The 22,748-nt window shown below is 44.0% G+C and overlaps 1 protein-coding gene across 2 annotated transcripts; it reads right to left on the bottom strand.

Moving 5' to 3' along the window:
* Positions 1-1,536: 1,536 nt before the first annotated feature.
* Positions 1,537-22,712, bottom strand: E2F6 (E2F transcription factor 6). Of its 2 annotated transcripts, none has more exons than XM_081253845.1 (7): positions 22,320-22,710; positions 13,177-13,231; positions 10,087-10,303; positions 8,173-8,328; positions 6,982-7,096; positions 4,493-4,646; positions 1,537-3,873 (listed from the first exon to the last, which is right to left on the bottom strand). In XM_081253845.1, exons 1-7 carry the CDS (start codon positions 22,425-22,427, stop codon positions 3,824-3,826), a joined length of 855 nt encoding a protein of 284 aa, XP_081109971.1. In that variant the 5' UTR covers positions 22,428-22,710; the 3' UTR covers positions 1,537-3,823. The 2 variants fall into 2 exon arrangements, with proteins under 2 accessions (XP_081109971.1, XP_081109970.1); XM_081253844.1 differs by lacking the exon at positions 1,537-3,873 and adding an exon at positions 5,375-5,657 and having other exon boundaries at positions 22,320-22,712.
* Positions 22,713-22,748: the final 36 nt, after the last annotated feature.

The raw sequence follows: 22,748 nt of genomic DNA, 5'->3' as shown, positions 1-22,748 counted from the left end.
TGTAAATTTAAAGTCAATGCCATTCTCTAGCAGCATCTGCTTAATTGGAAATAAGAGATCTGGAAACTCTGAACTCTCCACTAGATGGCAATCATTACACAAATTTGTGTTAGCCTCCCGTGACGCTAGTGGCCAACGAATGTATTAACAGTCAAATTTTATTGATCATAAGCAACTGACAAGTTGGGAGTGGGCCGAAGGTACGACACTGGTTTGGTGTGAGGCTGTTTTTGAGTCTTTCATTCACTGACTTGTGGCAGAGATTTCTAGTTGTCCCCAAACATACTAGTTAGCATAGGCTGGGTTATGTTGTAGCAACAAATTAGCTCCAAATAAATCCCGATGATTTGACACATTTCACATTGCATGCAGATGGGCAGGGCAATTCCACCCAGTCTCTTGGGGATCCAGGCTGATGGAGACTCCAGGATCTTAGAGCTGCTTCACCCAGAACCCGTGGCTTTCTTGGTTGCTGGGGCGGGAAGAGGTACTGCAGAACTGCATGTCGTTTTTTCACATGTCACTTCCTTTCATAGCCAACTGGCTAGAACTAGTCATGTGGTCTCACTAGAGGTCATCTTCCTGCCCAGAGGGGAGGAGAATAGGATCTAATAAAGTCTAACCACACCCTGTATCTACTCTTCTTCAACAGCAATAGAGCTCCAGGTGTTAGCTGGGCACGTGGCTGTCCCCCTACCCAAGATTACATTTCTAAAGCTAAGTGGCTAAATTGTGGCCAATGGATGTAAAGTGAACTGCAGGAAGTGTCCTCAAGAAGTGTACCTTTCTTTTCTTTCTTCATCCTGCCTGCTGGCTAGTATGTAGACACAACGGCTGGGGCTCCAGCAGCTCTCCTGGACTTTGCAGTGAACTCGGAAATGGAAGCCAAGCCTGAAGGAAGAACTACCTGGAAGGAAACTTGGTCCCTAACCCCTTGGAGAGCCATACCAACTCTGGACTATCTGCAGACTTCCTGTATATGACGGATGAACTTGTATCTTTCTTAAGCTGCTGTTATTTGGGGTTTTTTCTCCTACTTGCAGCTGAACTTAATCCTTGCTAATATGGGTGCCCCAGTGCAGAGTCTGTTACGGTTTCTTTTCCCAGTAAGTAACATCCCTCCTCCTCTTCCACGTTCAGAATGCACTGATAGACACACAGGTCTGAGAGACGGACATCAGATATTAATAAAGTATCTCTACCATTATTAATAAAGCTGACTGGAGACATGGCTTTAGATTAGTAGACAAAGGCTGTGGCAATTTCCTAAAGTCAGACAACAATGAAGTAGACTCCTCCTTTCACGGATGATTTTTCTGTAGCCTGCAACGCTGTTTGCTAGCATTTTACCCACAGCGGAACGTCTTTCAAAATTGACATCAAGCCTCTCAAACCCTGCTGCTGCTTTATCAACTACATCTGTCATATTCTCAATCCTCTGGTGTCATTTCAACCATCTTCACAGCATCTTCACCGGAATTAGATTGCAACTCAAGAAACCACTTTCTTGGTTCATCAATAAGAAGCAACTCCTCATCTGTTCAAGTTTTATATTTATAACAAACATAATAATAACGAAAACATTTGAAATATTATAAGAATTACCAAAATGCGACACAGAGACATGAAATGAGCAAACGCTATTGGGAAAATAGCGCCTACAGACTTGCTGGACACAGGGTGGCCACAAACCTTCAATTTTTAAAAATCACAGCATCTGCGAAGCACAATAAAACGAGGTACGCCTGTACGCACAGAGAGATGGGTAGTGCTGTTCAGGGCAGAGTGGGGGAGGAAGAACCCTGGACGCTAGTTCTGGGGATGCGTACCTTAGCAGCTGTAAAAAGAAGAGACCAACACCAGCAGTTGGAGTGACAGGAGAGATTAATTTATGTCACATGTCTACAGTTCACAAAGGACTTTCGTTTACATGATCTCATTTTACTCTCAGAGCGATGTGCAAAGTAGAACATTTGTCACATTTCACAAGTAAGGAACTGCAGCTTAGAAAGATGTTATCACCTGTGGCCATGCTTTCTTTGTTGGTTTTGGGGGCACCGCCTTCTTTAGTTGTTTATTTTCCCTTCCTCTCATTATTCCTTCTCGGGAAAAGCCTTTTCTTCTGTGTTTCCCCCTAAAATAGGTGTTAATGGGCCTCTCCCTCTCTGCTGTACCCTCTCATTAGGTGACCTCATCCACTCTCATGTTTAGCCATCACATATGACCGACAGCTGCCAAGTCTACAAGGCAGAGCCTGGACCTCTGCACGGAGCCCCTGATCTCCACATCCCCCTTCTGCTGAACTCTCAGGTTCACCACACGCGCCCAAGAGGAGCAGCACGGCAAGCAGGCCCGGGCCGACAGAGGCAGCCGGCGCGGTCTGCGAGGAGGGGAGAGGCTGGAGCTCAGCAGAGGGACGGGACCGGCGAAAGCCGCTGGAGCTCAGAGGTGTGCCAGTCCTCGATGCTCAGCATTATTTTTCAGTACTTTGATTTTTGATTCCTATGCTAACTCTTTACACATGGTCTTAATTTCACGTTGCTTCAATTCTTTCTTTGAAAGCAAGAGAAGTTTAAAATATGAATTTGAATGACATAAAACCCTTGTACGTTAAATAAGCCGAGCATTATTCGTCTAATTTGACCGTTCACTCACTCACTCACTCACTGATTTGTTCAAACACTTACTGAGCACTTTTTATGTGCTAGGTGTGGTGCAAGTCGCTGGGTTTAACAATGATTAAGACAAAGTCCCTCAAGGAGCTCACAGTCTAATGGTAAACTACTGAGTAAACTGAGGCACAGAGTGGTAAATGACTTACCCAATGAGGTAGAAATAGCTAGGTACTTGGAAACATGGGACTAGAGCTAAAGAGAGGGCAGGGGACCACTAACTCATCGTAAGTAAACCCCTTTGATTGAAGGGCAAGGCTGCATACAGAAACATATCACAAAAACTGCTTGCAAAAAAGGTTAAAATAGTTTCCAATTCTCATCATGATTGAATTCATGTTTTGCAAGGAATTAAGCCATAACCTGATGGCATTTGTACACTAGCCCCTAAAGCTTGGGGCATGCCACCAGTCTGTTCAGACACAATGCCTCTGTAGGGAGCCTGAAGTCCAAATTTAGCGCTGGGAACCGGACTGAAATACCTTCATTAGATCCATGAACTTTAAATGTATAGCACATTTATGATACTTCTACATGTAGAAGTTTGGAAAAAACTCTCCTCTAACCCTCATTCAGAGGATTCTAATAAGTTATAGATACCACAGAAATTAGAGAATATGTCTGTTACTTTCCATATATACATTATTTTGGCTGTACAAAGGTGAAAAGTTTCACTTCGACGTATTTCATAAGTGATCTAAACATTATACAAATATATACAAAGACATCATGTCCAGATGCGTACGTACACCCATCCATTGCAGACATGAACCCGTGTAAGGCAATTTCTTTTGTGATAATGACACATGATCCATGAAGCAAAGGGCAGGGTCCACTAAAAACTGTCCATCCAGCCTGCCTGTCTGTTTCAGTGATACTCTGGGTGATTTAGAAATTTCAGTAGGCAAGATGTCTATTTCACTGACAAAAAGCAGTGAATAATTATAAAAAGAGTTGTTTTCAAATGAAGAAACCATAATTATCCAGCAATCTAAGTAGTGAACTACTCGAAGGTACTCCTGGCCTTACTGCTGCTACTGAGAATGAGAAAATGTCTGGGATGATTTATTGCTCTGAGAATCACATCTAATGCATAATTCATCCACACAGGATGTCCCCAAAAGACTCAATGCACGAATCCTCAAATGCCATCAATTGCTCACTTCAAGCAGTTCTTCACTTTGCTGTGGAGGATTTTCTTCTGAAAAATAACGAGCACAAGAGAAACCCTCCTAAGTGAAGGTATGAAAGGCAGACCGGTAATAGAACATACAATTCAAGTGCTTAAAAAAAAATAGGAAGACCTCGGTCACGAAGCATATTCTTACGTTAATGGCATAAGGCTAATGTTTTGAGTCTCCCAAGAATAAACTAGAACTCAAGCATGTGCCTGAAAGGCCAGGTCAGAGCATGCAAACAGCCTTCTCTACAGAGACCACACTCTGGGACCAACTACAATTCTAAGTTTTCACGGCTGTCAAAACTACACAGAAACAGTCTAAACTACAGTTCAGAATTACCTTGTAATTTTTTAACTCATGTTTTTGTAGCTAGGAAGAGTAAAAATACCTATAAGGCCATAATATTCATTTATAAAACTCTATCTAGGGGTGGGATAGGGAGGGTGGGAGGGAGAGAGAGAGACGCAAGAGGGAAGGGATATGGGAACAGATGTATATGTATAACTGATTCACTTGGTTATAAAGCAGAAACTAATAAAAAAAAAAGCCTATATGAGGGCTAACAAAAAAAAAACCTCTATCTATTTTAAAAATCATTAAAACCTTAAATTTTCCTAATCACAAGATTAGTGCACTTACCTTTCTCAGGGGAAGGCTGTTCTGGATGCTTGCTTTCAGATGAAGAGGCACCGACACCGTCCGACATGTTACTGCTTGAGTGGCCCTGCTCCACTTCACATAAATAAACGTCGATAGGCCCTTGAGTGCTCCTGATATGGACTGTGATAGAATCCTAGCAAAAGACACAGAAAACATCTAGATGAATGAGAGAATTCACTAATCATATTTTTTCACTTATTAGAACTGTAAAAGTTTCAAGGGACACTTTTGAAAATTCTCATTCAAGTAGTTTCCTTTCTATCACATATTTGAGAAAATCACGTATTTATTAGTTAGCTTGAGTCACAGGAAACCACTGGCCAATTCACACAGTTAACACAGCTACTTGATTGTGCAGCAACGGTTTCAGAGCCAGGAGGGGACCACCTCAGCATTCAGGAGCCCATCTTTCTCTACTCAAGACTTGACCCGTTTAAGGAGTCTGTACTTGAGACTCAAAGATCAGTATTTTGGCGACAAAGAAATCTACAACACCCCGCAGACTCAAATGATAAGGCTGTGTTAAGATTTCAGACCACTGAAGAGGTACTGAGCTAAATGAAAGGACCATTCTTCCATCCACTTGAAAAAGAGGATGAGATCAAGACAAAATATACCTCTTGTAATTTAAAACATTAAAACCCAAAAGATACCAGGAAATTGGGTACTTCTACTGAGAATTATGCTAAACTCGTAAGGAACAGTCCCGGTTATAGATGATTCTTTGTTGTTTTGATGCGATCGGGTTCAACTGTAAAGTCAAGGTTATTTTCTCCCCTCTCCTGTGGTCGGGCCTGGGCTTAGTACCCGATGCCCCTGCTCTACACCACCCTGTGATCTCACAGCAGAGGGGCTCCCAACCTCAAGTGCCACCTTCCACAGCTTCCCAGCAGCAGGCAGGTACGCTGAAGAACATCTGCTCAGCTCCTAGACGGGCAGGCCAGGTCTTGTTTGAACGGTACACGTTGTGCAATTCGATAGATACTTCTGGGCAATAAAGGAAACCACTAAGCTGCCCAGAAGCGGCAGCTGAGGACCTCGCAGTCCACTCAGTCAGGGGCTGCCCACGTTTCTGTGCAGGGCGAGGTAATATTGTTGACTTTGTGGGCCATGCCATCCTTCTCATAACCACACAACTGCCATTCTAGAGTGAAAGCAGTCAGAGACACAATCTAAACGAATGGGCACGTGGCTGTGTCCCAAAACAATTATTTACAAAGACCCAGCAGGCTGGATTTGACCCAAAGGCTAGTCCATCTCCACTGGGACTAGATCCCCAGATCTCCCTGGAATCGGACTCTGTGTCTATCGGTCCCGCTGTCTTTCCTTATGGCTGAGAATGGCTACCAAGAGGGCCCACGTTCCTCAGCTTTTAAATGGGATCTAAGAGACATCTTGGGCATGATGGAAGGCTCAGCAAGATTTGGCAGTTACAGCCTGAAGCAGTTCACAGCACAGGGAAAGAACCAAAAGCCCGTCAGCCACCGCAGGATGGACTATCATACCCCAAAGGAAGGATGTACTGAAAGATTAGTGATTATGCGTGAACGTGAATATGCGAAGTGATTCATATTAGATATAAATGTTCCTCAGGAGACTCAGAATGTATCTAAATCTAAATAAAACAACTAGGAAGCATCACCAAGAAGTCACAATTTGAGTGTGACTGGAATAAACGAAAGCTGTTCCTTAATCCATCTGTAATACACTGTCAAGTAGCAACTGGGATCTCACATGGGCAGTGGTCTTCTGGGGATAAAAGGAAAGGTGGGTGGTGAGAAGCTCTTCACGATGAGGGAGTTAAGTCCCTATCGCAATGAAGTGATGACTTCAGCAGTGACAGTTCTTTCAAGCTGTCAGCACTTGTCTGTCCTAAGAATGGTCACACGCCTTCATTCTGACTCCACCCTTACCACGCAACCTTCTCATGACAAGTATCTTTCAATACAAACTTTCCTACAAGCAGCTGACAGCTGATGGTCTTTTCATTTACAAAGCAATTTTACTTTTCATTTTAAATGTATAATTCAGTGTTCTCTTTTATTCAGTCTTTTATGAATTTGGTGAGTGAGTTAATTCCCTAGAGCCCTCGCTGACACTGAATCTCAACACTGAGGCAGTCCTCGGTGATTCCTCTAAGAGGCATGAGAGTACAACGGTTAAGAACAAACTGTGAACCCAAACTATCTGGGCTTGAATTGTGGTTCTGTCACTTACTGTGCGATGGTGAGGAAGTTAACTAATCTTTCTGTGCTTCAGTTCCTCATCTTTAAAAGGATAATAATCAGGACTACCGCGTTTGTTGTGTTACGCAAAACAACGCAGAATGTGTAAAGTGCCTCAAGCTATATCAGGTATGCAGCTACCACGCACACACTGGTGATAAGGCGCTGGGACTGCAATAAAGCACAGCCTAAGCAGCTGGCCTGCCTCCCTTTAAGCCTTCTTAAAAATGCAAAGCTACCTACTTCTCTGGGCGCTGGAACATCCAACCTGGTTTCTGCCGGAGCCTTAACTGCAATTACAATCTGTTCATGGAAGGCTTGAATGCTATGAATATCTTGATACGTCACATATGCTAGTGTGAAAATCAGTCAAGGGTCTCTAAGCAGAGTGGGGAGATAATTTATCTCTCATAATACATGAATCCAAGTGTAATCTTAGAATATCATTAGTTTTTATGGGATACAAACTCACAATTAAGGAAAGCAGTCAGAAAAAAATTATTTCATATATAATTCTTATTATTTCATAAACAATTCTTAAGATTTTATAAAGTGTTTTACAATATTTATAACTTGAAGAATCCCTTTAAACTATACTATTGTGATGACGACACTTTCTGGAGAAAAATATTAATGAAGTCTGGACCTCTAAAACAAATACAACCCATGAAGGTATCAAACCTCCCCCCGCCCTTCCCTATGCATTGCGAGATCTTACTGTGAGAACCTTTGGGAAAAAATATTCAGTTTTGATGAGAATCTCCTAAAATGTAAGGTGGAAAGAATCGGTAAGAAGTAGACACAACTTAAGAGAACCAGTTTTTCAGGACTATCATGTACTCATGGGATTTCCCTCATCCAAAATTATTTTCCATCTCACTACCTGATTTTTTCTCATCTTCTTTTATTGTGTTGCCTGAAATTTTTACCAGTTACATGATTTACTGGGTTTCCCCAGCATTCTTTTTTTTTCTTATTCCACACATCTTTTGATTGAGTGTAGTAATAGCATTTACCTTCCTTCTAATAACTGTATTGTGGAAACGGGAGTTTTGACTGGGGTAGAGTCTAAGTAAACTTGAAGCATGGAACAGCTCAGAATCAGCAACACCTCAGAAAGGTGTTTGCCCGTTCCGTGTGGGGAACAGGGCAGCCAAACAGTCTAGGAGACCCAGGAGGAGATCAGTACCAAAGACAAATCTCCCCCTCTGGTCCCAGAGACACTGAACTTAGGAGCAGTACGACATTCAGCTGCGTGTCATGTTTTGTGGACTAGAATGGCAGTTTAAGTACCATTTCTACGGCAATTCACTCACTTCTAAAGGTCTTATTTTGTATCTTAAATATATTAATTAATCCCCAAGCTGACCCTACCAGATGAAGTAATGTGCTTTGGAAGGAGAATTTTTTTAAAGGCACAGAGTTAAAGGATATCTTTCATTTTCTTTGTCGTCTGTTAACTTGAACAACTGCTGAGCACAATCCTTAATTAACTCATCCAGAGCATCCTCCATCGCCGATAAATCAGAAAGTTCCTCCTGCAGCTTCTTCTGTTGAGGCACTGCTCCAAAATTGCTCAGATCAGACCCTCTTTAAAAGAAAAAGATCACCATCAATAGCATCTAGGAGATTACAAAAAAATAAAAGTTAGGTTACTGGAACGTCTCCAAACGTTGACACCAGGTGTTTCCCACAATGACAGAAACCAGGTGCGGAACTGCAGTCCTCCCTCCCATCATTCTAGACAACCATTATTTTGTCCCCATTTCTATTCCCTTACACAGAGACTTTAAAAACAAAACCAACATCATACCCCTGTGGAAATTAGGAGTAGCAGGGAAAGCTTAATGCAGTTTAATGAGCAGTGAACTGAGTCAGTAACACCCAGTTTCAGCCCAGCTCTACTTCTCACATGACTTTTGACAAGTTATGATCTTTTAATCCTTTAGTTCTTACATATGAAAAACAAGATGTACTGGCCAAATGACAGTTCCCCTGCTAAAATTCTGTAAGTCTTTATTTTTTCCCCACTGTGCATATTCTATCCAGTTCTATCTGAATATAATGATCATTTTTTAAAGATATATTTTCTTTATTACTGTTTAACCCCAATCTGACATGACCTGAGCAACAACCAAGATTCATTCTTTTCTTCAATTTTTATAGAAAATAAAAAGTGAAAAGGCTGTTACCACTTTACCTTTCTTTCACTTGCTAGTTCTCAAATCTGATTCTAATTAGTGATTCGGAACACAATCTGATATTAACCCCTAAAATGTTAATGTCATTTAGCAAACATGTTCAAATTAGAATCCAATTTGCATTTCCGTAATATTGAAAAATAACATCCTTTATGAATCCCTTTCCTCTAAGAGCTAAGTTAATTACTTAGAATCATTTAATGATCTTTGTTGGTAGATTTTTCATTTGCCTGAAAGGTCTTTATGTACTTATATGCTGGAACTGTTTCTTACTGATCCAAAATACTTGCCTATCGCGAATATAACAGCCTTCTTCCTGTGTGCGTTCCCTGCACACGTGCACGCGTGGACACGCACACACACACCTACGTTTATACCATAAAGTCTTCTTTCCATGAGATCCCTCCTATGTTATGTTAAGTCTTTAGCTATTGACTTTTAGATAGTAAGTCTCCTGATTTTTTTTTTTTTTCTCCACATTCAGGGCATTGTGTTTCGAAGTATGATACGCACCATAATCACTTGGGGGTAGTTGTTAAGAAGGTAGGTATCTGTCTTCTCCCAGAACTGAATTACAACCCCTGGGGAGGGAGGCATCTAAGTGTCTATTACACTACAGTGCATGAACCACTGTTTTACAGCCTTAACTGATTTCCCCCGATGTCAATAATCAATTAGAACTGAAGAAATATATTTTTAAAAAATTCCTATACAAATCAGATGTCCCCTTATCTTGAAAAGTGAAATTCTTAAAACTAATCATGACTCCATTTAACTTTTCCATAATATTGGAATGATATTCTATGTCTATGGCTTTTAACTGGTACCAAGTAGGAAAAAAACATTGCTAGTAACTAGTTTGTTTTAAGCACAGTATTGTCACTTAATAAGAAGGCGGGGGGGCTTCCCTGGTGGCGCAGTGGTTGAGAGTCCGCCTGCTGATGCAGGGGACACGGGTTCGTGCCCGGTCCGGGAAGATCCCACATGCCGCGGAGCGGCTGGGCCCGTGAGCCATGGCCGCTGAGCCTGTGCGTCCGGAGCCTGTGCTCCGCAACGGGAGAGGCCACAACAGTGAGAGGCCTGCAAAAAAAAAAAAAAAAAAAAAAGAAGGGGGAAAAAAAAGAAGAAAAGTTTGAAAACAACTCACATCCATCGAATATGGTTCTTAGACTTTTTTTCAACCAGATCAATTCCATCCAAAACATTGGTGATGTCATACACTCTTCGTTTTCGTACTCCTAGTTTTGTTGCAACCTTATTTAAGTCAAGAATACCCCCAGGAGCAGATCTGACAAGATCCATAAATTTTCGAGTTAAATAAACCAGTGATACATCAAAACGAGGTCTCTTCACTTTTAGAGCTTCTGGGAAACAAAACAAACACAATTCACAAAATTTAAAACAGCATTTCTAAAAAAATAAATAAATACAAAATACAAAAACCCCCAGCATTTCTTTCTCAACTCATTAAAAAAACCATTTATTTATTCTTGATAAGTAAGCACAGACACCTACAGATATTCTACACACTGACCAAATCATAGCTAATTTTTATGAAATCGATTTCTCAAACTGGATAAAAGTTTATTAGCCTATTGCAGGTAAACAAAGGCTTTAGACTCAAAGGAGTGTTTGAAATATGCAACCAGTTTCCACTGAATATGTGAATTTAAAAGGCATCATGGCACCATATCAGACACGAAGTGGTGAGTCTGCACTTGCATCCACACCACTATCTGGAATAGGATTAGAAATGATTTTTAAAATTAAATTTCTCATTTGGTCTTCAAGTAAAGAAATTCTTTATAAAGCAAAGTTAGAGACTTGGCTTTAAAATAAAAAATGTTTAAAATGTTCCTATACACGTCACAGTGTTACCCTGTCTGATGAAGTTCAGAAAGAGCTCCAATTAGTCTTCTGATCAGGAGGACTGTGATGTCCTACCTTGAGAAAAAGTGGCGTAACTGTTTTTTAAAATATTCGCTACCCTGTATTAAGTAAATGAAGGGGGAAAACAGAATATTATCATTCTTTTCATCTTTCCCTATTTGATACTAGGAAAAAAAGTTCTTATGGTTTAGTGTGCAGAGGAAATACTTCGATGAATAATTTAGTTGTCCTTCTGGTGTGGAGTATATGATTACTCTTTTTTTCTACTTCATGGCACACCACAGTATGCTTCAAAAGAAACAGTCATCCTATCTTCAGTCAAAAATGCCCTTATCCAGAACCTCGACAATGTCATATTCAGTTTAAAGAGCACTGGTGGTTACTGCAAGAAACAAAAGTACAGATTTTATAATGTAAATGTCTTCCATGTGGAGACTACTCCTATACTTAAGATTAAACAGGATTAAAGAGGAATTAAACTTTTTTAAAAAATGGAAGCAGAAGATAGTCACAATTCTACAACATATCTTGGAAGATTACAAATGAGAAACTCTGACTTTAAAAACATTTACATTTGACCCTTGAACAACGCAGAAGTTAACCTGCGTATAATTTATCGTGGTCCTCCGTATCTGCGGATTCAATCAACCAGACCATTTAGTACTGCAGTCTTTACTACTGAAAAATATCCTCATCTAAGTGAACCTGCAGAGTTCAAACCCTGTTATTCAAGGGTCAACTGTAATGATACTAAATTACTAACAAGACATGGTCTTATAAGTTCAGGATAAGTATATTCCTATCATGCCAGCCGTTTTATAAAGAACAGATATTAATTGAACACCTGTAACGTGACAGTTGCTGAAGGGACAGAAACATGGTTAAAATGGTCTCCAGAACAAAGGCGTTCCGTGTTCCAGTCTGGAAGGAACTCTACCCAAAACCCTGAGATGAGTGTGCCAGAGGGATTCAAAGTTACATAAGATGAAATAAAACCTTAACTGGAGTGGGAAACAGGGGAGGCCTCCTAACAGGCGTGTGCTGGGAACAGAGCATAGAAGGATGGACAGGAAGGTGGAGGGCGACGGGGGTGAGTGAGGCAGAGGAAACAGCAGAGCCCCGTGTGAGAACATGGCGTTTGTAGGGAATCCACAGCTGTACGGCGTTTGCGATGGAGAAGGGGGCCGAGTGCTGGGAGATGAGGCTGCAAAGTGGAGCAGGAAGTGGCCATCGAGGGCCTTGCGCATCTGTCTGTCCGTTCTCTGCCTTGTTTCTTAATAGAATTTAATAGAAATAAATAAATGAGGAGTCAGGGTTTTCTCCATATGTAACAGAGCATCACTACAGAAGTTTAGGTTGAGTGATACCATCATCTAATCTCTGTATTAGAAAGATCACACGGGCAGTAGAACGGAAGAGGGGAGGGGGTGGAAGAGCCTGGAGCCGATGGCTGACTTAGATGGCTGGGCCACTGCTTCCTGCCCGAGAAGCAGCAGCCTGACCCGTGGGTAAGACTGTGGGCTCAAGTCTGAGCATGGGCTTGAATCCTGACTGAGCAAGTTACTAAATCTCCGGGCATCAGTTTACTCATCTATCAAATGGGAATAATCATCCAAACCTGAATTTTGAAAGGTTGTTGTGATAATCCATGCAAAGAGCTTAATACAGGCCAGGCACTGTACAAGCTCAATCAACGTGAGACATGAGTGTAAGTTGGTGGTGTGCGGCAGACGAAGGAAACGCTTCCAGAGTAAAACTGGCCCAACCTGGGGGCCAGATACGGGTGGGACTGTGGCCGGGCCGGGGAGAAATGAAGGCTGAGGTTATGGTTCCTCGTGGGCACCGACACACCATCTACCCACCGAGATTAGCACCAAATTAAGAAGAAACAGGGGTGGGGCCATTTGTCATAACAATTTTCAGAAAGACAGGGAACTACCTGACTGACTCTGAACACTGATCCACGGCAGAAGCAGATGGGAAGGGCACAGGGAATCAAAGGAAGCCAGGAAGGCCAAAGACTGTCCACACGCTTGCTGCCAAACTGCCTTCAGTTCTGCTTGCGGTGACAACTGCTCTCACAGAACTCTGGGAAAATACCCCGAGAGAGACCATTCTGTTTTAAAAATGATATTTCCAAAGCAATGGAGAATAAACTGGCATTTGTGCACATTAACAGCCCACAACCTCAGGAATTTTTGCTGAAATTCCAAGCTTTACATTTCAGTGTACAAATAATGCATTTTAAGTTACTCATCAACTCGTGTACATTTAAAATAAATCACTTAAATCATATGAAGTTCAAACTACAAAACCTAAAACCGATTTGGGAATCAAATCAACTTACTTCTCATGGATACATATTGTACATTATCTTCTAAATTAATCCTTATTTTTGATGGCTGGAAAAAAGAAGATACATTTAAACTTGGTAATTTAAATACAAGCAAATGAATAGCAAAAAATAAAAGCAGAATTGTTAATAATTATTGCCCATCTCTTGTTTATAGCGGCACAGTGGTTAATCTTCTTTATATGAACTAACGTGCGTGCATAAGGGGCCTTGTTTATAGATTAAAGGGGCCAAAAAGGGTAAAAAAAAAAAAAAAGGCAGAAACAATGCAAATGAACAACATTTTTCTGGATAATATAAAAGTTTGTCTTTTTTTTCACCCTGGAGTAATAATTTTGGTGTGAGAAAACCAGTCTTCCTTCTAAACTATATCTACTCTAACTGTAATCACATCTGACAATGTTCATCGACTTGAATTTCTGAAACTGCACAGGCCTCCATAAGTATGGAAGCAGTAGTTAAAGAGACGGCGGGGGGGCGGGGGGATGGAATGGTGCAGGGGGAGGGGGGAATATGAGACTTTATTACTAAGTAGACATTCACCTATCAACTGTATCAGGTACTGAGGATAAAAAGCAATACCGAGAGGATCAGGACACTGTCCCTGACTCTGGAAAGCGCAGTAGAGATCTAAGAGATGTCCAAACTGACAAATGCTCACTCCTTGCTAATTAAGTGAGAGTGGCTCCAAGAAAAGTGCTCACAAACTTTCACAGGCAGCCATGCATTCCCGTGATAATTAATGTAAAAACAGCATTTCTAATCATGGAAAATAATGCATGCTACATAACTAGAGACTTTGGTATTAAGATTCATAAAAAAATTCTTTTAAATTCCTGAGATGACCAGGAAATTAGTAGTAGCTCCACTATCAATGCTCACCATTTTACCAGCTATTTGGAGGCTATGAAAGTTTATATAAACTTGTAGTAATGTTTGCAATATATTTAAAAATTGTTTTTGCAAAAAAATAAATAAAACCTAAGCTAAGGCTAATAAACAGAAATCCATATTGGCCTCTTGCTTAGAATAAAGCATGTATAATGATGCCATGTGTCTCCAGACAAGCTGTGAGCAGGTTTAGCTCCTGTGTAAGTGAAAAAAACTGGCCCCCAAATGGGCCGTAGCAAAACTGGGATAAGTGAATTTCATAAGGTGCTCTAAGAAGGGAAACAACAGTGCTCTGGATGCACCCAGCGAGGGAAATCACAAGGATTCGCAGGCAAGGGGACCCCTAGCTGAGCCTTGGAAGACAAGCCAGAATTTGCCAGAACCTGTGGGAGGTTGAGGAGGGAGGAAAAAGAATTCCTAGGGCAGGAAGTGAAATGAACAAAGGTATGGAAATATAAATCACCTGGCACCTTTTGAGAAGCCGCCTGGGTGGCTAGTGCAAAACCAACTTGATACTAAGGCTGGACGGGAATGCTAACACCACACTCCGCACAGAGGACCGTGAAAGTCATGCTACAGAGTTTGGACTTTCTGCTGTAACCAGTGCTGAATCACCACAGATTTCTGAGCAAGACACGACGTCGTCCAGCTCATGGTTTAGAAATCTAAGTATGGTGGCAATGCGGCAAAAAGACGGAAGGTGCGGAAACCTGAAGCTGAGGTGAGCGGCTAAGAAGCTCCCTGCTGGTAGCGTGACGATCTCGGCACCATGATCCCCTTACCATCTATGACAAGGGGACGGCATCTGTCAGCAAGCTAACTTCATATGGAATAAGTCCCCTGAAACAGAATTCCACTGTGACATTAACTTAGCTGTTACACACAAACCTGCTGGGTGCAAAACCAGTTGGGAGAGCCCGTCGTGGGGCAGGGACTCTGCCCGTCAGCTCTCAGCACAGTGCTGACAGTCACTTGTGAAGACAGCATCCAACAGTGCCACACTGAAGGGCGGTCCTATTCAAGGCAAACACCAGACCAACAGGACCAACTGTCACTGCTATTTTTACTTTCAACCCTTCTGCTAAAACAGTCTGAGATGGAGCTGAACTACTGATGCAAGATTCCTAAGTGAAAAAAAATCCATCCTCATCACACTAATTTGAAACACACATCCACAAATATCCTAAGTTGTTGTAAATATTATGGTCTGTCTATGAGTTTTCTATTCAGTCCACGATCTGTTACTTATGTATCTGCAGCACACTACTTCAATCACTATAATGTCTGAATAAATCCTGAGAATGCACACAGACAGGGCTAACAGAGCAGCATTCATAGGTGCCTTGCTGCGAACAGGCTTCTGTTTTTAGCTTGGAGCAGCAGGGCGAGTCCTGCACACAGCGCGTAACGGTTTCCAAACACGCTGGCTCCCTATCTGCTCTCTCCACATTCTACAAGGGCACCTTTCCTGCTCTATACCCCCTCCCTCTGGTCTCCTTATCTGGACTGCTGCTATTCACAGCTTGGCACAGGGATAATACCTCAGTTAGTAACATGAGAAAGTATGACTTCCTTTCCCCTACATTCTATGCTCTAAACCACATATTGGCTCTATTGAGATCTGTGGGAAAACAGACCCTAACAGCACCCATTCGTTTTTTTCCCTTTGAATATAAAAGCGCTATCTCTTTATTTTGGAGGAATCACAGTAGCATCATGGCCCCTCAGGGGCAGACATCCCAAATAAAGATCGTATAAATCCTACAGACCTACAATTCTGGAGATTTCCAAAGTGCCCACAGTGATGACACATTCATCTCATTTATACTCAAAATAGTTCTTGGCTTAAGATCGGGTTCAGGACTACCAGACTTCTTAGATGCTGGGAGATCTCACCCTTATCTGTAACAGTGTAGGGATATAACCCACTTTCCAAGCTATTGTGAAGATTAAATGACAAATTTTGTAAATTGTAAAAATCCTATGAAAGCATAAGAGACTATTGTTATTGTTTTCCTTTTTGAACCAGAAGAGTGCCTGGCACATTCAGGCACTTGGTAAATATTTGTTAAACTAATGAACGGAAGAGTGAAATAGGACCTTGTCTGGATGACTTCAACTGACAAACAACAATGAGTATTTACAGACACAGGGGCCCAGGCTGAAGACTCCCTCTCTGGTACACCATCAATAAGGACCCCTGCGAGACTATGAAGCCTCAGTTTCTGTTTTCTGAAAAAAATTTATCATCTGGAGAGACTCAATCTGACAATCCTGGCAAGCCTTCCCAACTACTCTAACTGGTGAACCACACACACCCAACAGGTAAGCTAGGAGCTTTTCTGGGAGGAAACGGGACTAGATAGGAGTTCTTCTTCTTCTTTTTTTTTTGTTTGTTTGTTTTTGTGGTATGCGGGCCTCTCACTGTTGTGGCCTCTCCCGTTGCGGACCACAGGCTCCGGACGCGCAGACTCAGCGGCCATGGCTCACGGGCCCAGCCGCTCCACGGCATGTGGGATCCTCCTGGACCAGGGCACGAACCCGTGTCCCCTGCATCGGCAGGCGGACTCTCAACCACTGCGCCACCAGGGAGGCCCAGGAGTTCTTCTTTTTAAATGGCTTTAAAATCAGAATACAGGTTTTCCCACACAAAAGTTAGTGAGCTATTAAAAAAAAAAAAAGTAAATGAAATGCCACCCCTGCACTTGGTCCCTTAGAGCAGAACAGGGCACCCTGCCCTGGAGGAGAATGATGAGGCTCGACACCCCTGCAGGGACGAGGAAACTGGAGAGAAGGTGAGCAGAGGGCTGCCGGTCAAGGTGAGGAACGGCCGAGGCCCTTCCCAACAGGAAACTGATCGTGTGAGCACCTTTCAGGGATACCCATTCTCCTTTTATTTTGAAATAATCTCAGCCTTCAGAAAAGGTACAGAAGTAGTACCAAGAATTGCCATACACCCTTCACCCAAATCCTTCAAATGCTAACGTTTTACTACATTCGCTTTATCTTTTTTTTTCTATACACACACATAATTTATTTTTTCTGAATCATCTGAGGGTAAACTGCAGACCCCTAAATAATTCAGTGCGTATCTCAAGGACATTCTCTTAGACAACCGGAGTATAACTACCAAGAAGTCTGTTCAAGACTAAGCAGTCTTAAAAAAGTTTTTCAGTAGAAATCTGGACTTTGCTAGTAAGCGTTCAAAAGGAAGGGGAACTTGTTAGAAACTTCAAGAAGGAGGATCCCCGTTATGCTAAGACAGAGCAACACTGTCAACTGCAGGTCCGTGGAAAGCAGATGGTAATGAGCCGGGTAACCTAACCGAGGAGATTTCCACACAGTGTTAACGGGGATTGGGTAGTGGGGGGGGGAGAGAGGGAGGGAGAGAGAGACAGATGAAGACAGAGACAGAGAGAGACAGAGAGAGGAAAGGACTGTTAAGAGAAAAGAAGCTACGACTTCGTAGCTTTAAAAAAATTCTCAGCCTCTCAAGAAGCTAAAAATTAAGAGAAGACTTCTGAGAAAGACCAAATCAAAGGCACCGCCAGAAAAACCGAATCTAAAGGGGAAGGTGAGACTGAACAATTCTTTTTTTTTTTTTTTTTTTTGGCGGTACGCGGGCCGCTCTCTGTTGTGGCCTCTCCCGTTGCGGAGCGCAGGTTCCAGACGTGCAGGCTCAGCGGCCATGGCTCACGGGCCCAGCCGTTCCACGGCATGTGGGATCCTCCCGGACCGGGGCACGAACCTGTGTCCCCTGCATTGGCAGGTGGACTCTCAACCACTGTGCCACCAGGGAAGCCCGAGACTGAACAATTCTTGGTGAAGTCCTCAGAGATCAAAGATGGTATTTCAGAGTGCCATTCAGTCACACAAAAGGCCCCTGAAGGAGACTAAGGATGAACCTCACAGATCCTCTCAACCTAAGGACAGGGCCTCTAGGAAGCTGCAGGGTACTGTTCCTAGGCCACCCCAGCAGGAGCCCAAGGTACAGAAGAGTTTATTTCGAAGAAATCTGTGGGTGGGACGCTTGTCTACTGAGTGAACCACAAGATTCACAGGACATCCATATAGTTTTTGAGAGAATTACATTGGCAAAATCACTGCCAGCTTCGTCTAAAAGGGATAAAGACAGTTCAAAGTGAAAAGAGGCCACTGGATACCCCCAAATGATGCTGACAGGAAGCAGGCTGAAAAAAGTACTCAGCTACAAATACTGAAGAGATATGACCTTTCATGAAAAAGAAAGACAGGCTCAGATGGTGGAACCACGAGGCCAGAGGGAGAGGTGGGAACATGGAGAACTGTTCCCAGACCTTGAGACCTAGTCAAACAACTTCCCCCATTTCCCAGGTGGCATTTCAGAACTGCTCCAGACCAGATGCTCCTCTGTGACCCCTCTCCTTCTCCTTTATGGACAGGACTGTCCACAGCAGTTATCCCATGTCTGTCCTACCAGTGTATGACGTATGCTGGGGGTGTGTGGGGGGCAGGGGTCAGATAACTTGTCTTTTTAGTTTCACAGGCCTAAAGATCTGGAGGAACTGTACTTGAGGAGCTGTACTTAAAGAACTACACTCAAGGAGCCTGAATTCTTACCTTATTCTGTGAGTACAAAATCTGTTACTTTGAGGCTCACACTGGCCCAGATTAGGGAGTGCTGTTCCTGCACAGGACACTAATGTTTGACCTTCTCAGCATCTTTAGGATGGCAGTCCTCAGAGGAATGCTCCCTCAAACTTCTATGGCACTAACCTGCCCAGGTGCCAGCGGAGATGCTGCTGCTTTGAGTTCTGACAGCCCACCACTGCGGAGGCAGTGGAACTTCTGTTCCTTTAAAGAAGTCACACTGAGGGGCTACGCTCAGGTATTTCCTCAAGACATGCCAAGGGACAGCCCAGTAACAGCCAAAGCTCAAGACTGGACGTCCTAGGAAACCTTCCCGTTCAATCCTCAAACTGCTTCTCTCTCTCTCACTTGCTCAAGCCTCTTAGCCTGTCTGTATCTTAGCCGGGAAGAGGCAGCGCCCGCAAACTGAAACCACTAAGGCTGCTCTCAGCGCACACGGCTCTCTGTGCACCAGCAGCTCCTGAGGGGCAAGGCAGCACGTTCCAAGTTATTTCACTAGCGCTCCAAGTCCCACATCTAAAAACCTACGCTTTTCAACTTGTGATCTCAAAGGAGAAAGAATAGAATAAAAGGTGAGTTTTAGGGACTAAGATCTTAAACACTGCCTCTAAATTGGTTAAAAATTTCTCTACACAGATGCTTCTTTGTACCAATTGCCTGTTTGGGGGAGTAATATCCCTTTAACAGCTCTCTGGACATACACCTTTTCCCATGGTGACTGCATTCTTGTCACACACTCAAATTTTCCTTGTTTTTCAATGTGCAGACTAAGTTCCATCTTTAATCAGTACCATGTTCTGCCTTCACAGAATTCCAGTTTTCAAGCCATTTGCCCAAGGAACATCAAACACTCAGCCATACACATAACTATTTTTTGCACAGTGTTTAATAATTCACCGTTTACTAAATACTGCCAGTCATTAGCCAATTAAAAAATGCTGAGATAGTGTTTAAATCAGCATTTTACAGCCAGGGAAATAAACACTCATACATTCAAACATTTACAGAGTACCTATTTCATTCATCCAAAAGCTATTTACCAAATATTTTTGCAAGCAGCACGAAATATGCTGGGGATGTAACAATGAAACGAACAGAGTCGCCGCACTCAGGAACTGAAGAGCCACACAGTGCAAAGAGAGAAGTAGGCACAGAGTGCCCTGGGAGCACAAAAGGAGCGCTTAACCAAGTCTTGGGAAGTCAGGAAGGCTTCCGACAAGTGACCTGTAAATCTAGACCTGAAGAACCATGGGAGGTGACAAGGAAAAGTGTGCTTTAAAGGTTTTTTCAAAAGGGGGAGTGCAGATATACAGGGGGTCCAAGAGAATATGGAGATATGGAAAATTTAGCAACTATAAGCAGTTCAGGAAAGATAAATCCAGGGGTCTGATTACATAAAGAAGTCTCTCTTCTATCCTGAGAGCACAAGGGAACCATGACAGATTCTTTAAGTCAAATGATGTGATTGGAAATATGCTTGAAAAAGACCATTATGGTTAGTTACTATGTGGAGAATATACAGAAAAATCAAGGGCAAGACGAGAGGCAGGAAAGCTGGTTAAGATTACAATCCGGGCCCCCCTGGTGGCACAGTGGTTGAGAGTCCACCTGCCGATGCAGGGGACACGGGTTCCTGCCCCGGTCTGGGAGGATCCCACATGCCGCGGAGCGGCTGGGCCCGTGAGCCATGGCCGCTAAGCCTGCGCATCCGGAGCCTGTGGTCCGCAACGGGAGAGGCCACAACAGTGAGAGGCCCGCGTACCGCAAAAAAAAAAAAAAAAAAAAAAAAACAAAGATTACAATCCAAAAGATAGACGATGGCTAGAAGTGGCAAGTACTGGTGATTAATTTTAATTAGATAGAATGGAGGGGGTCCGTTTGGAAAAGGCAAGGATGATGCCTAGGATACCAGCCTGGGCAATACGGTGGGTGTGGTACCATTTACTGCGATAGGAGACAGCGAGTTGCTGCTGGCTTAGGCAAGAAGACAATGAATTCCACTTTAGATACACATGAGTTTGAAATCTAAGTAGCAATGTCTAGTAGACAGCTGCAAAGCTCTGAGCCAGATTTATAGATTTGGGAGTCATGACATGGTAACTGAAAGTACCGGAGTGAATAAGACTATCTACAACTTCAAGGGATATGTGTATCTTCTGACATTAAATGCAAAATAAAGTGGTTTTTCCACAGTAAGAGTTTGGAGCTTTTATCAAATTCTCAAAGATTAAGACCACCAATACCAATAGTAACAGAGGTCACGAGAGTGGTGAATGACACCCTGCATGAAGAAACTGTGGAGAAAGTAGAAGATATGAATAAGACCGACATGGAAGGAATGGGACAAGGAAGAGGAGTTTACAAAAGAGGACAGGAGAGGCCAGATAAGCAGATGGAGCGCTGAGAGTATGTGTCCAGCGGGCCGTTCAAGGGCGAGTGTCCAACATGAGTGAGCGGTCGATCGTGTGGAAACTACAGAAGGTACGGAGTGAGACATCTGCTGGACGCGACTGGCGACCTTGGTTAGAACGTCTCAGAGCTGTGCTTAGGGCAGAGGTCCCCCAGCAGGTGGTAATGACAGGTGAGCAAGCAGACCAGGACTGCTGACTACTTTTTCAGAAAGCTTGGCTGTGAATGGGGAAGAGATACAGTAGGTGGAAGGGCATACGGAATTTAAGGGAGGGATCTTTCACAATGGAAATGGATTTAGGACGCGTTTTAAGTAGGCGAGAATTTACCACCTGGAGTCAGACACTGCGAGGTTCAACCCAGGCCTGTCTACTCATTAACGACAGGCAAACCACTTAACAGCTCCACGTCTGTTCTGGCAACTGCAAAACAAGAAAAATAAACCCTGAGGACTGCTGTGCGGAATTAAATGAGATGATGCTCATCAACTATTTTTGAGCACTGAGTCCTACTGGCGTCTGGGCAAACGGACCTCAGGAAATGTTTATTTACTAAGAATGGGAAGAAACCAGCAGAGAAGTCGAAAATATAGGGAGAATGGAAAACGATGGGTTCATCAAGGGTCCTGAGACTCCAAGAGAATATATCGCATCTGGTCCAGAAGAGAGGAAACTGACCTCCGGCAGGGAGGCTGATCTCCCACTTTCTCTGTCAAAGAGGACCAAAGATAACTTGCTGAATGGGAAGCTGTGGAGTGCGAAGTGTGAGGTGTGGACACGGTTTTAAGTGGCTGCCCTGAAGAAGGAGAATGGCAGAAGAGGCTGCAGAGAAGAACACACGAGAGAGAGCCTGCAGAGATCCACTGAGTCCAGTGGAAACGCAAAAGCATAACTGTCTCAGGCAAAGCTGGGCAATTTTCTCCAACACTACCATGGAGCCAACGTGAAAGCCCAGGAGGCTGACAACACATTTGCGAGCAGACGCAAACAAGAAGGCGAGAGCTTAAGCGAACGACCTGTCTGCTTCATTGGACGCGATGGGCAATGCGACAGCGGGGAGACCGAGGAGCAGCCCCGGGCCACCTCGAGGAGCGCACGACCGAGACGACGGCCAGTCCGGCCTCCCTGCGGGCCTGGGACCCCCACACACACACCCCCACCCCGCGCCCCGGCCCCGCCGCTGGGACACACGCCGTCCCCGGGTCTTACCAGCAGGCCCTCCACGTTGATGGGGTCTCGGCAGCGGCGGCGCACCGTCTCCTCCGCCGGGTCCACGAGCAGGCTGGGCAGCTTCCGCGCCGGCCGCTGCTGACTCATGCTGCCCAGCCGGCCGCCTCTCGCCTCGCACCCCGCGAGCTCTCCCGCCTTCTCCCGCCTTCTCCCGCTCGGGTCGGGCGCCGCCTCCGACCCGCCGGGCCCCGGGGGCCAAGCACGAACTGGACTCCTGGCCTGCCCGGAGGCGCCGCCTGGCTAGGCCGGCCCGCGGACGGCCGCGCCGCTGCCCCACGACCCCGGGAGCTGGAACACGGGCGGGAGGAGAGCACGGTGACCCGCTGCTCTCAGGACGCCAGGCCCGCCATCTTCCCGCATGCGCAGTGCGCCGCCCCTAGCGCGCATGCCCGGCGCGGCCGGAGCGCT

Source organism: Mesoplodon bidens (genome assembly GCF_964165515.1).
Source record: "Mesoplodon bidens genome assembly, chromosome: 14".
Taxonomy (NCBI): Eukaryota; Metazoa; Chordata; class Mammalia; order Artiodactyla; family Ziphiidae; genus Mesoplodon; species Mesoplodon bidens.
Note: the sequence above shows the minus strand (reverse complement) of the source record. Positions and strands in the feature narration are given on the sequence as shown.